Source organism: Pimephales promelas, chromosome 24 (assembly GCF_988280905.1).
Source record: "Pimephales promelas chromosome 24, fPimPro1.hap1.1, whole genome shotgun sequence".
Classification (NCBI taxonomy): domain Eukaryota; kingdom Metazoa; phylum Chordata; class Actinopteri; order Cypriniformes; family Leuciscidae; genus Pimephales; species Pimephales promelas.
Genome location: NC_142792.1, coordinates 14356222 through 14369382, shown reverse-complemented (window position 1 = coordinate 14369382; position 13161 = coordinate 14356222). Strand labels below are relative to the sequence as shown.

Here is a 13161-nt window from a genome sequence, read left to right as displayed (position 1 = left end):
AGTTTTTTTCTCAATTTTTAGTAATCTGTTTATTTTAGATTAGTATAGGATTATAATTCTCAAATTTATCCTTAGATGAATACAAAAAAAAAATCCCAAAATTATTTTTTCAATTAATTTTCGACTACCATACAAATATTATATACTGTATACAAATACATTTTATTCTAAAACCATAAATAAATGGAGGTTGGAGCAGGCTTCACTCAAAGTTTATATCTCAAATTGTTTTAAGAGTGCTGGCCTAATAATGACAATGCATGTATGGAAGAGAGAGGCCGCACTTTGCATATACAGTTTTATTACACAAACGCGTTTCGGCGCGTGCCTTCTTCAGTGTGCAAAAGAACAATACCTTATCCAGTCTTAAACCATAAACCTTCTAAAACCATAAAAAATTATGTATTTCAAATGCATAATTTCTTACATATTTTCTGCCTTTTTCCATTTATTTTGTTCATTAACACTTGATTCTTCCCCCATTCAAGAGTGTTTGATACATTCTCAAAACATAGATAACATCTATCCTTAACGGGGCTATATGTAAGAATTGTCATGTATTAATTGCATTTTGTATTGCCAATGTTTGGCAAATGCCAAGGTCATGTCAATGTGCAATGCAAAGGAAAGAAAAATAATTCAATCTATACTCTCATTTAGTGAGTTGATTGATAAATATCAATCTGGTTTCAGAAAGATGCACTCCACTGAGACTGCTCTCCTCAAAGTGTCTAATGAAGTACACATGGCTGCTGATTCTGGAAGGTACTCGGTATTGGATTTATCATCAGCGTTTGATAGAGTGGACCACAGAATGCTGTGGTTTTCCTCTTACTTGAGTGACAGAACATTTTCTGTATATGTAAATAATATACTGTCTGAAGCCACTCCAGTCTTGAATGGAGTTCCACAGGGCTCTCTCCTAGGGCCACTTTTGTTTTTACTGTACATTACCCCTTTGGGAAAAATTTTGAGCCATTTTAACAATGTGTCATACCATTTTTATGCTGATGACATACAGTTGTATTGCTCGTTCAACGACTCCGAGTTCCACAAACTAACAGATTTATTGGAATGTTTTTCTTCAGTTAAATCGTGGGTTGCTAGTAACTGTCTTCAATTAAATTCGGAAAAGACTGAAACCCTAATTGTTGCCCCAGACAATAAAATACCTTCCATCCTTCAAAACCTTGGTTCTCTGAGCTCCTCTGTCCAATCGAGCATCAGAAACCTGGGTGTCTGGTTTGACCAGTCAATGTCTTTGGATTGCCATTCTAGACTTTTGGTCAGAAATTGCTTTTATCACCTAAGAAATATCGCGAAATTGAGGGTAATTTTATCAGACTCTGACCTCGAAGTGGTTATCCATGCTTTTATTTCTGCACGGTTAGATTCACTGTAACTCTCTTTTTACTTTTTGTAACAAATCTACTTTAAATCGCCTTCAAATGGTTCAAAATGCTGCGGCAAGGCTCCCAACAAGATCTCACATTACACCCATCTTGTCCTCCTTACACTGGCTACCCATCAAATTGCGTATTGATTTTAAAATATTAGTTTTAACTTTTAGAGCTTTACATGGTCAGGCCCCTCAATACATTGCTGATTTGTTATGCACATACTACCCAGGCTGTGCACTCCGATCCTCAGGCCAGAGTCTGTTAATGGTCCCAAAGACTCGCTATAAAACCCGGGGAGACCTGTCCTTTCAGGTTGTAGCCCCCAGACTGTGGAACGCCTTGCCTTTGTTCCTCCGTGTGGCCGACTCGGTCGATTATTTTACAAGGCATCTTAATTTAGACAAGCATTTAGTTAACTGGGTTTTATTTTGGGGTCTTTAAATATTGTAAGTTTTACTGATTGTATACTGTTTTATTTTGTGGTTGCACTTTGTAAAGCACTTTGTGATTTATATCTGTGAAAAGTGCTCTATAAATAAACTTTAATTACTTACTTACATTTAGTCAGATCTATATAGTCTACCAATAGTCTCAAACATAATTTATATATATATATATATATATATATATATATATTCCATTCATATAATAATTAATGTTACTGATTATATTTTGCAGTATTTTTGTAAATTTGTTCTCATCATTACATGCATCATTTCTATTTTTTACTTAGTTTTTATTTCCATTAAAACTGAGCTTGATTCACACATTCAAGAGTGTATAATATGAATATATTACACTTTAGCCTCTGTGACCATAAACTAATTGAAATCAAGCTTTAGGCTATGTTTACATGGAAACGATTCTGAAGAGAAAACGCAAAAGTGGCGTTATTCTGCGTTAAGACGAGCGTTTTGTGTGGGAAATCGTGCAAATGGTGAAGCAAAAGTGTGTGAAATTCAATGTAGTATGCACTTCAGGCGGCTAGGAGTGCATACTACAACACCAAGTCCACGCGCCTGCGTACAACCTTCACTGTCAAGCAAACTTTTGCGTTTTTACCGTTTACACGGGAACGCGGCGGTGGAGCGTTTTTAAGATTTCTACTCTGGAGGGTGGTTTCACTTTTTTGCGTTTTTAAGCCTCAAAAACGCAGTCGCCACGTAAACGAAAGGCACATCCGATAAAATATTTTTATGTTTTCACCCGCGAGTGTTCTCGTGTAAACAGGGCCTTAGATAATTCCAGTTGGAGTAATCATTTACCTAGATTATAATTGTTTTCTTGTTTTTCATATCAGCATTTTTTTACCCTGTTGTTGTTCCAATTTCTTTTTCATGGAACGTAAAACATATTTTTTGAAGAACTTTTTAATGGCCACACGCGTGTACCTCCACACACGAACACATGTGAGAAGAGAGGATCACCCTGGTATGTCATGAATTTCATGAGGGGTCTCATTTGTCTGGACTCTTCTATTTTCGCACAACTCTTCGCGTTTAAGCTGTGACTGAAGTAGAGACAGTATCTGATCTCATAACATAATAATCCGCAGATGAGTTGGCAGCCATTATAAAGTCGTACTCAGTATCTTCTAAATCTCAGGCTTCTGCTGTGGAGGTCACAGACTGAATGTTTTGGATACTGGTGTGAACACAGCAACACCTGTCGCATAGGAGCCCAAATAGGAACAGACAAGCGCTGGCGTCTCTGCAGTGCTTTTTGTCTTGCTTAATGGCAAATGCCTAAATGACCATACTGCGTGTTGTGTTGCGTAATAGAGATGGTGCTCTCGATATAACTGATTCAAAGAGACACAAAATCCCATTGACAGTACAGCTGAGCCACTTGTGTACTCACCCAGAGGAATGAAAGATTTGGAGGGTTCACTGGGTTTGGAGACACCGATAGCGTTAACAGCAAAGATGCGCGCCTCGTACGGCACACCTTCAATCATTTTTTTGGGCTCGAAGGTGGTCTCTTTGCAAAGGTCAAAGTTCAGCCTCATCCATCGAGAGCTCTGTTTCTTCTTTCGCTCAATGAAGTATCCTGTGGTATATCAAAAATCATGTTTTAAAGACCTTTTTCTACTTTTCCTACTTACTTTAGAGTGTAATGTTGCTGTTTGAGCATAAAAAACACAAAGTCCACTCCAAAGGGAGTTATTTTGTATTTCAGTAAACAAACACTGTTTCTAGACTCCCTAAAATGCCTTGATTTTAATCGTATAATAATATCCGCAATATTTAGATAATTCCCAACTAAGGTATAAGCAAATGAAAGGTGCAAGTGTGTTAAAGCGATTATGATATATGTTATAAGCGGTTGACCAATCACAATACATTACGCTTTTCGATTATGATATGATATGTTATGATAAGCGGTTGACCAATCACAATACATTGTGCTTTTCAGAAGGAGGGGTGTGCTAAAGCACATTGTGCTTCATTGAGACAGGAACTAAACAATGTTACTGGCAGACTGTAAAAAGAGGTGCTGCAACAACGTAAAATATGTGAATTTTTTTAATTTTTAACATTCAAGCGTGAAAACCTATTCTAGTATAACCCAAAAACAAAATAAAGACATTGAAAAGGGGCATAATATGGCCTTTTTAACTTATAAATATGTTATGATAATAATAAGACCCTCAAATGCACAACTGCATATTTAAAGCGGTCATGTCATGATTTTTTTTCTTTTTTTTCCCAGAGGTCTACTTATATACTGTAATCTACTATATAATCTATTATACTGTAACTTTCTGAACTTTACTAGCATTGTTTTATTTGTTCATCAGGGAACACTTGATTCATCATGATGACTAATTATGTAAAACAATGTTTAAAATGTTAGCATAATGGAGGAAATGATTTACATTTAATTGAAAAATGATTTTATATTAAAATAGAAAACGGTTATTTTTAATTATTTGTAATATTTCACAATAATGCTCTTTTTATGAATACAGCCTTGGTGAGTATAAGAGACATGAAAAATATAGGTAGTGTAATGAGATTACAGAGAAATTCCAATGTGTTTTTCGACATATAATTTAAAATAACTCAAAGTCTAAAATTAGCAGGCTTCTAAAATATAAATTTGATGCGGTTTTTATGCACAGGAAGTTGATTTACCAAGAATGGGGGAACCACCGTCATAGCGTGGAGGTTCCCATGTCATAGTGCACCAGTCTCCACCCACATCAGTAACTAGAGGAGCCTCAGGGGGATCCGGGATATCTAGATGAAACAAAATTTTTGAGATTTACGTCTTATTAATGACATCACCCAAACAAATATTATGTTCTCTCAGGGAAGAGTGTCTTACCCACAACTTTGACCTTAACACTGGCGGTGTCTTCTCCAGCTTCGTTCTGAAGGACGATCTTGTAGTTTCCAGTATCTTCTCTTTCTGTGACATCAATAGTTAGGCAGGTCTGGTCTGCATGTGTCTCTGCACGAACTCGACTTCCTGTATCAAGGATGACCTGAAAAACCCATTAGCTTAGTTAAATCCAGGTGTTTCTGATTCTGAAATATACATTTCTTTATATTTTCTGGTCATCACTCACCCTTTCTCCCTTCATCCACACCACTCTGGGTGCTGGTTCTCCACTGATGGGAATCTCCAGGCGTAGTTTGTTTCCGGCCACAATGGTCACCGTGTTGTCCTGGACATTCAGTGCCTCTAAGTGCACCTTGGGGGGATCTGCAGAATTAATCCAAATGGGATTCTTTCAGAGAGCTTATTAGCAAAACTACGATAAAAATCAGAGAAATTCTGGATTGTTACTGGTACCTATGACGTGCACTTTGGCAGACAGCGTCTGTGTGTATCCCTCAGGAACAAAGGTATAGTCGCCGGCATCATGAATGGTGGCGCTCTCAATGTCGAGGTTGTGATTCCTGTAGATTGAATATAAAGCACAAATGAAAATGAGGATATATAAGTCATCCTTCACTCTCCTATTGAGAAGCAGCACTGTTATAGACCTTCTCAGACCTGCAACAACATTTAGCACCTGGCCATACCCAGTTAAGGTGGTCAGGATGGATTTTGGACCATGGTGGCTGGTTGGCCAGCTACCATGTTCCACAGCTATTAGCTTAAAGGGATAGTCCACTTTTTTTTTGGAAATACACTCATTTTAGAAAATCTCAGCCTAGAAAATCGCAACTTTACATTTTCCGACTGTCTTAGTTAGTGCACGATGTAACTACAGAAGAGTCAAGTTTTCAATAGGTAAAAATATTGAAACACTTTGGTAATTTTTTTGGGATAAATGCTAACGGTCTTGTGCACTTCAATGATGTATGCTAAGCTATGCTAAAAGTGGTACCGCCAGAACCGGAGATCGGCTGAATGGATTCAAAAAAAGGTAAAACACGACAGTTTAACTCTGGGGGAGTTGTAAAGTGAGCCTATTTCCAAAAAAAAAAAAAAAAAAAGTGTATCCCTTTAAGCTTGATTTTCCCATAGGGGCCTCCAGTTGATACAGTTCTAGTTTTAGAAACAGTGGCAACATTTTATTCACATATTTCTAAAATATTTACATGCACTATATGAGCTGATTACTTGGTGATTAAGGTTTAATTTTGAATGTGTAAGATGGCATACTTGGTTTTGTGCAAAATGTTGATGTGGTCATTAGGCTGGATCAGCTGCCCGTTCTTGTACCAGCGGCCCGGGACATTTCCGGGGTAAATCTCACAGTTCAATTTAAGAGGCTGACCCAACATCACAGTCACACTCTGCAGATCCATTAAAATCTTCAGAGGCTTCACTGAATCATCCAATCGCATGTGACAGGAAGGAAGAACATTTAATGAGCAGGGATGAAACAAAGATGCTTTCAATAATTGTAAAAAAAAAAAAAACAATATTATCATACGGTCAACTTGAACGTGAGCCTGACTGGTGCCCCCGGTGGCCATTAGGGAGTAGGTGCCAGTGTCGTCCTTTGAGGCGTCATCAATGATCAGCCAGTGTTTGGTCCCCTCGCTTTTCACACGGTACCGTGATCGCACTCCTGTGGGAACCTCCACTCCATTCTTCATCCTTTACCAGACCGTCAGCATAATAGGTCGTGTTTTACTCGTTTTACTTGCGTGTCAAACACATAAACATCTAAACTGTCCATCACACATACCATTTAACTTTTGCTCCTTCCTCAGACACCTCACACTCCAGTTCAATTCTCTCGTTCACTGTGGTTTTTACGGGCTCCAGCTCTTTCACTATGTTCACAGGCAGTTCTAGGAGGACCAAATGAGACCAGGATTACATAATCAAACACTGGCAGACAGTGTTGGGGAAAGATGAAAGATGTTAAACCAGTCATTATTGATCAATCCCATCACAATTAACTTCAAGTATGAAATGGTCTGGTAGGCTTGTGAGTGGATGTACCTTTCACAAACAGTTCAGTGGTGCACTTCTCATCTCCGGCAGTGACTGAGTAAGCAGCGTCATCGCTCATCTGACAGTTGTTAATAACCATTATCCTTTGAGTGCCTTTATGCTCAAAGATATACCTGCACAGTCAATTCATTAGTTACGGAAAGATAACATTTCAAAGTTAAGAGTTGAACATCATGGCACGATCAGTTAAATATTGACAGCAGGATTGTCAAGAAAAATATTTAGGTGTTGCGTCAAAAGCTAAAAGCTTTCAGCAATGTTTGTTTATTTATCCCATCTTTATTTATTTATTTTGGTCATTTTTTTTACTTATTCATTCTGTCTTTTAGTCATTCTTATTCAGTCAGTCTTTTGCTATCTCTTTTATTGAATTCCACTATTGAAAGTCTAAGATAGGAAAAAGAAAGCAGAAATTATTGATATTATACAACAGGTAGTTCAGTTCCTTTAATTTGGTTGATCTAATTATAGATTCACTGCTTTGGCATCTTTTATAAGGGTTTTCGTTTGGCAGAGAAAAAAATGACTAAATAACTGTCCATGTGGTGTGTTAATTGTGTGTGTGCTGATATTCAGTACGGCAGCACTCTTGCTTTTGTGAAAGCTCAATCATTTGTAGATTTGTTATTCTCATTCCATTGCAATATTTTATACTGTATATACAACATGGAACCTTAAATCATCGGAAGTGATCCATACAGCAGAAATGGGGTCACTCCTTTGGTTCAGATATACAAGACAGTACCGAGGACTGGCTGACTTACTTCCTATTACTTTGTGGTGAATAGAGGAGCCAGAGCAGCCGGAGCACAGGGTGGAGTTGGTGGGAGTGGAGGTTATAGCAGACAGGTGGGATCACCATTGCATAACAGACAGAAAGGATAGATAGACATCATGCCTAGATCAAACAGGACTGGAAGAGCTGTTAGTATTACAGTTGTATAGAGAGAGAAGAAGAAAAAGAGAGATTCCCCCAAAAAGCAGGGAATCCCTGGGATGACCATCATTGAAGATAAGCAAACAGAAAACGGCATGGACCACCCAAATGGCTTTAGTGGGTTGATATACGCTGCCATAATTTTCAAATAACTTGTTGCCAAAAAAAAAAAAAAAACGGTATATAGCATCATTTTATAGTTTTATATCATTAAGTAATACCATTATATAAACTACACACTTGCGTTCATGTACTTCTTGCAGACGTTTTAAGCTGTTAAGCATTTTACAAAGAATATTTTTCTTGTGGAATATATGCTTACAAGCCAAATAGCTTAATCGGTGCACTAAAAAATATAAATAAAATATTTATAATACAAATAAATAAGTATATATATATATATATATATATATATATATATATATATATATATATATATATACTATTTGTACAATATTACCATAAAACATTTTTGCATATCATAAGAGATAAATATGCATTTAATGTAAAATTTTCAGGTAGCTTTTGCAACTCTATTAAAGTCCTGTGAGGGTGGTGGTGCCTTTTTCCTGTTGTTAATTTCTCATTGTACACTACATTTAAAACTTCAAATGTAGCTCAAGAGCTTCACATTGGCCTTCACTCACATAACGTCCTTTAAACATTTCTGGAAGTTATCATAAGGCACAGATTAATGTTTTAAGAACGTTGTGTGTTTGCCGGGTATGAAATGCTGATGGATCACTTGTGTGTGTGTGTAGCATGTGCAGAAGGTGTGTGTTTCTGCATCCCCTGTGACCAGCAAGCCAAAGAACACAATAAATAAAGGGGTTTTAAACAGGTTGGCATTTACAGAGGGTTTCATATGAGCGTGTTCCTGAATGAAAGGAGGCGACATACTTTGGAGTAGGGCGGATCTCTTGTCCGTTCTTGTACCATTTTAACTCCACAGTTGGGTCAGCTAGATCCACAATTAACCGGATTTTTCCGCCTTTGTCCGCCTGATATGCAGGATCCAGTCTCTTGGCAAATGCTGCAGTGGAAAATGAATGCAGATGAATAACTGTTTTTCAAGTGAAGAAATTGGCTCTGTGGCATTTTCAAAAGAAACAATTTAAACAGTTAGTTCACTCAAAAATTAAAATTCGGTCACTATTTACTTACCCTCGTGTCGTTCCGAACTCGTCAGACTTTCGTTCATCTTCCGAACACAAATGAAGATACTGTATTTTAAATGAAATCTGTCCCTTCATTGACAGTCTACAAAACTTGGAAGCATTCGCTTATATTTGAATAAAAGTCTAAATTCAATCTGTTCATCACATAAAGTGACCTCTCGATTCAAATGGCTTAGTTTTACAACCTCTTTAAGAACTTTTTGAAGCATTAAAGTGATATTGCGTTGCTGTCAGGGACAGAAATCTCTCATATTTGATTAAAAATATCTTCATTTGTGCTCCGGAGATAAATGAAAGTCTTATGAGGTTGGAATGACATGAGAGTTAGTAAATGATGTCAGATGTTTTATTTTTGGGTGAGCTATCGCTTTAACAATATATCTGAAGTGCATACTGCACATTATCAATCTAACAAAGGTTAATTTAGCACCTTCACTCTTTTTCTCTTCCTTTTTGGTTTTCTTCAGTCTTTTCAGTAGGCCTCTGAGATCGGTGATGCCATACGTAAAAGCAATCTTCTCATATTCATCAGGTCGGGCCTTTTTCAAAATCTCCCACACGTCCACATCAGGAGTTTCCTCTTGTTTATGCTCCCTGACATCACAGAGCAGTAAGACAGTATGAGGTCAGAGGTCATGGCTAGGGCTCTCTCTCAACATGTGTTGAGGAACCAGATTGGGATGTTCCACTACTATCCTCCTTATCTCTAGTTCCTCAAGACATGTCTCACAAAGAGATGGGCTGGAAAATCCCTGCTATGTCATTGGTAACCTGTTACAGGGAGAGATGCCTCACTAGTTTTTAGCTACACGGTGGATCACATGATCAAGGAAGGGATGGTACTGTTTATGATTGGGGACACGAATTTAGTGAGAAGCTATTACTATTCAATTCCACTAAGATTGGAAAGGATAAGTGGAAAAGTCAGTGAAAAGGGGAGAACATTGGGTTATCATGTGGTTAACACATGATCGAGCTCATGATGGATGTCCAAACCAAATCATTTACTAAAAATGTAACATTTGATTCAATGCATTATAATGAAAATTATATTAGGAACATTTATAATTGGAGCTGTCAATGTAAAATTAATTAAGCGCAGGCCTCAGAATACGTTATTAAAAGTTTATCCTTTTCAACTTGATATGGCATATAGACCAACAACAAAAATTTTTTGTTTTTTTAATTGTTGGTCTTAGTGATTTATAAGTAAATAGACCAATGTTTAAAATATGCAGAAAGAACGTTATTATTGAGATTATGATGACAGAAAGGTAGATAGATAGATAGATAGATAGATAGATAGATAGATAGATAGATAGATAGATAGATAGATAGATAGATAGATAGATAGATAGATAGATAGATAGATAGATAGATAGATAGATAGATATGAATGAATCGACAGCCCTAATTATAATTCATTAATAGTAATCTGTTGACTCTGTCCTGTAGTTTAAACTGTACCCATCTCTTTGTAGAAGTCCTATCTGAACGCATTTGTCAATGTAGTTGTTTTCTTTTATATTAGGGTTAGAAGTCAGGGTTTATTAGGAGTGAATATTGTTGTTATACATGATCACAGTCCTTAAACATGATCAGGGTGAGACAGTTAAATTAGTAATCATCAGCTTTTGTCATTCAGCCCTCTTCTTACACAGACATTTCCCTGAATGTCCGGTGGTAACATTATTATTTTCTTGTGTTTAATGTGTGTTTCAACAAGTCTGCAGTTGCTCAAGCAAGTATTAAGAACAGCGAAGGTTTGCAGTTGCAGTTGCGTGTCTCGTTTCTCGAGTATAAACCAAGATTGCATTAACAAAAGTAGCGATAACACTATTTCACAGCTTCATGTAGAAGTTTTCCACCAACAACTCGCAAATGAGTGGAAAACGTGCCCTTTTCGTCAGGATCTGAATGCTAAAGGTTCGTTTCCATCATTGCTGAGTGTTGCTGAATCTTTAATGAATGCTGTCTTTAAATAAAGTGTTACCAGACTACAGTAGGCCAACACTCTTGCTTATACAGTTCCTGTTCAGGTCATGCTTGGGAAGCTAAAGGATTATAATACTTACCAGTGATAACGTCTAATCGTTTAATTACCTAAGATACTAACCTGCCTTGTCTGAATGCGTGAGGGAGAAAAAAAGACAAGCCAAGATAATTTTCAAACTTTTTTCCTCTAACTTCTGCTATTTAGCTAACAACAAAATACTAAAGCAAAACCTCAAAAAAAGAGGTAAAACTCCAAAAATAAGTTTGTGTGATTGATGATATTTTGTGTCCTTTATGTTGGCTACAAAATACACTTCCACTTAATTATATGCCAATATCTGTATTAATAATAACAATAAATGGCACATAAATATTGTTTTCCACATTACAGGATGGTTAAGGGCAGAGTGGTTTCTTTGTCGCAGTGAATGACATAAAAATGTATTGTTGGCTTTTTAACAACTGTGTAAAAGAAGGATTGAAGAAAAAGACACCACTGTCAGGGCATCAGAAAAAAAGGTCCAAAAAAAAAAAAAGAAAGAAAGTAAGAATTGGACCCCATTGGGGGCCAGACTGGAGTTCTCACCTATGTTTGAGAAGCCCACTAAAGTCAAGCTCGCCTGCATCGTCCTGGCCTTCACTGCTGTTGTTCACAAGAGATTAATGGAAATTGAGTCAGAAAAGTCACAAACATCAGAATCAAACAATGCTAAAAGAACAACGCAAGAGCCTGCAATCTCTGCATCCAAATGAATGCATGATTGAGGTGCACACAATAACCTTTCGCTTGGCGGCCGAGTACCAAAGCACTGGCGTTGGGCGAATTGATTTGTGCACAAACTACCAAGGGTGTTCTCATGACAGATTCTCCCAATGTTACTTTGGGAGAACAGTATGAGCTTGGATAGTTTGCGTTGCTTTCTGATACATTGTTGGGGTGGAAGTTCCCAGTGCAAGCGTTGGCCTTTGAACAAGTTCAACACATTGGTTTGGTTGGTTTTGTCGACGGGTTGATTTGGTGGTAAATAAATTGGAAAAAAAAAATGGTTAACTGAGAACTTTCTGGTAACCCAGCCCGTCATCAAACCATGTTTATACATCGGTTTGTTGAGGATTACTGGAACAGAAGTCCTTTTTTAATTGATTAAACATTCACAGAGAAGATGTCACTGTAATGCTTCATTTATGTTGGAAAAGAATATTTTATGTTTTTGAAAGTCGAGGAGGATTTATTTTTAAATTTCGAGTGATACCCTATTGTATCATATAATCTATATATATATATATATATATATATATATATATATATATATATATATATATATTAGGGCTGTCAAATGATTAATCGCATCCAAAATAAAAGTTGGTTTTTACATAATATATGTAGGTGCACTGTGTATAATTATATATATATATATATATATATATATATATATATACGTACATATAAAATACATACACATGCATGTATATTTAAGAAAAAAAAATTATATATAAATATTTATATTTATATATAATATAAATTATCTATAAATCTATATACAGTATACATGAAAATATTTCTTAAATATATACAAGGATGAGTGTGTATTTATATATATATATATATATATATATATATATATATATGTATATAAAATAATTAGACACAGTGCACCCACATTATTATGTAAACACAAACTTTTATTTTGGATGCGATTAATCGTGATTAATCGTTTGACAGCCCTATGGTAAATAATTGATAAATATATTATTTAATTTGATATATCACTGATATATTTTACCTTCAAATATTCCAAGATATATACCAAGAATTTAGAAATGTTATAGCTACTTAAAGTAATATTATCATTATTTTATATTTTATAATGATTAATTACAGTACTTACTAAACCGCACTATTTAAAAAACATTTCAGCCATTTTGCTGAACATTTCTATATATTTCTCTTCAAAAATTATTTGGGGGAGGATGGTCCCCCTTTACCTTCTTTTGAAAGCTGAGCGAATGTCAATGCTCTGAGAACCCTCGGGGATTTCTGAGAAGAAGAAAAAAGAAAAAATGGATGAAATACGATACGAAAGGGAAAAAATATTACTAAATATTACTAAAATAATACTAAAAGTTTGAGGTCTTTAATATTTTTTAATGTTTTTGAAAGATGCCTCTAATGGTCATAAGGCTGCTTTTATTTGATTAGCAAAAATAGTGTTGGGTAAAAACAGTA

The 13161-nt window shown here is 36.0% G+C and overlaps 1 protein-coding gene across 1 annotated transcript in view; it reads right to left on the bottom strand.

Moving 5' to 3' along the window:
* The window catches only part of mybpc1 (myosin binding protein C1), a 45982-nt gene that overhangs the window by 13017 nt on the left and 19804 nt on the right, over positions 1-13161 (bottom strand). Inside the window, 14 exon segments of the mRNA XM_089126679.1 lie at positions 3261-3449; positions 4538-4642; positions 4731-4890; positions 4975-5111; positions 5202-5308; positions 6021-6186; positions 6295-6461; positions 6553-6658; positions 6813-6937; positions 7589-7597; positions 8662-8794; positions 9370-9533; positions 11521-11577; positions 12921-12972. Coding sequence (XP_088982805.1) covers positions 3261-3449; positions 4538-4642; positions 4731-4890; positions 4975-5111; positions 5202-5308; positions 6021-6186; positions 6295-6461; positions 6553-6658; positions 6813-6937; positions 7589-7597; positions 8662-8794; positions 9370-9533; positions 11521-11577; positions 12921-12972 — 1677 coding nt within the window.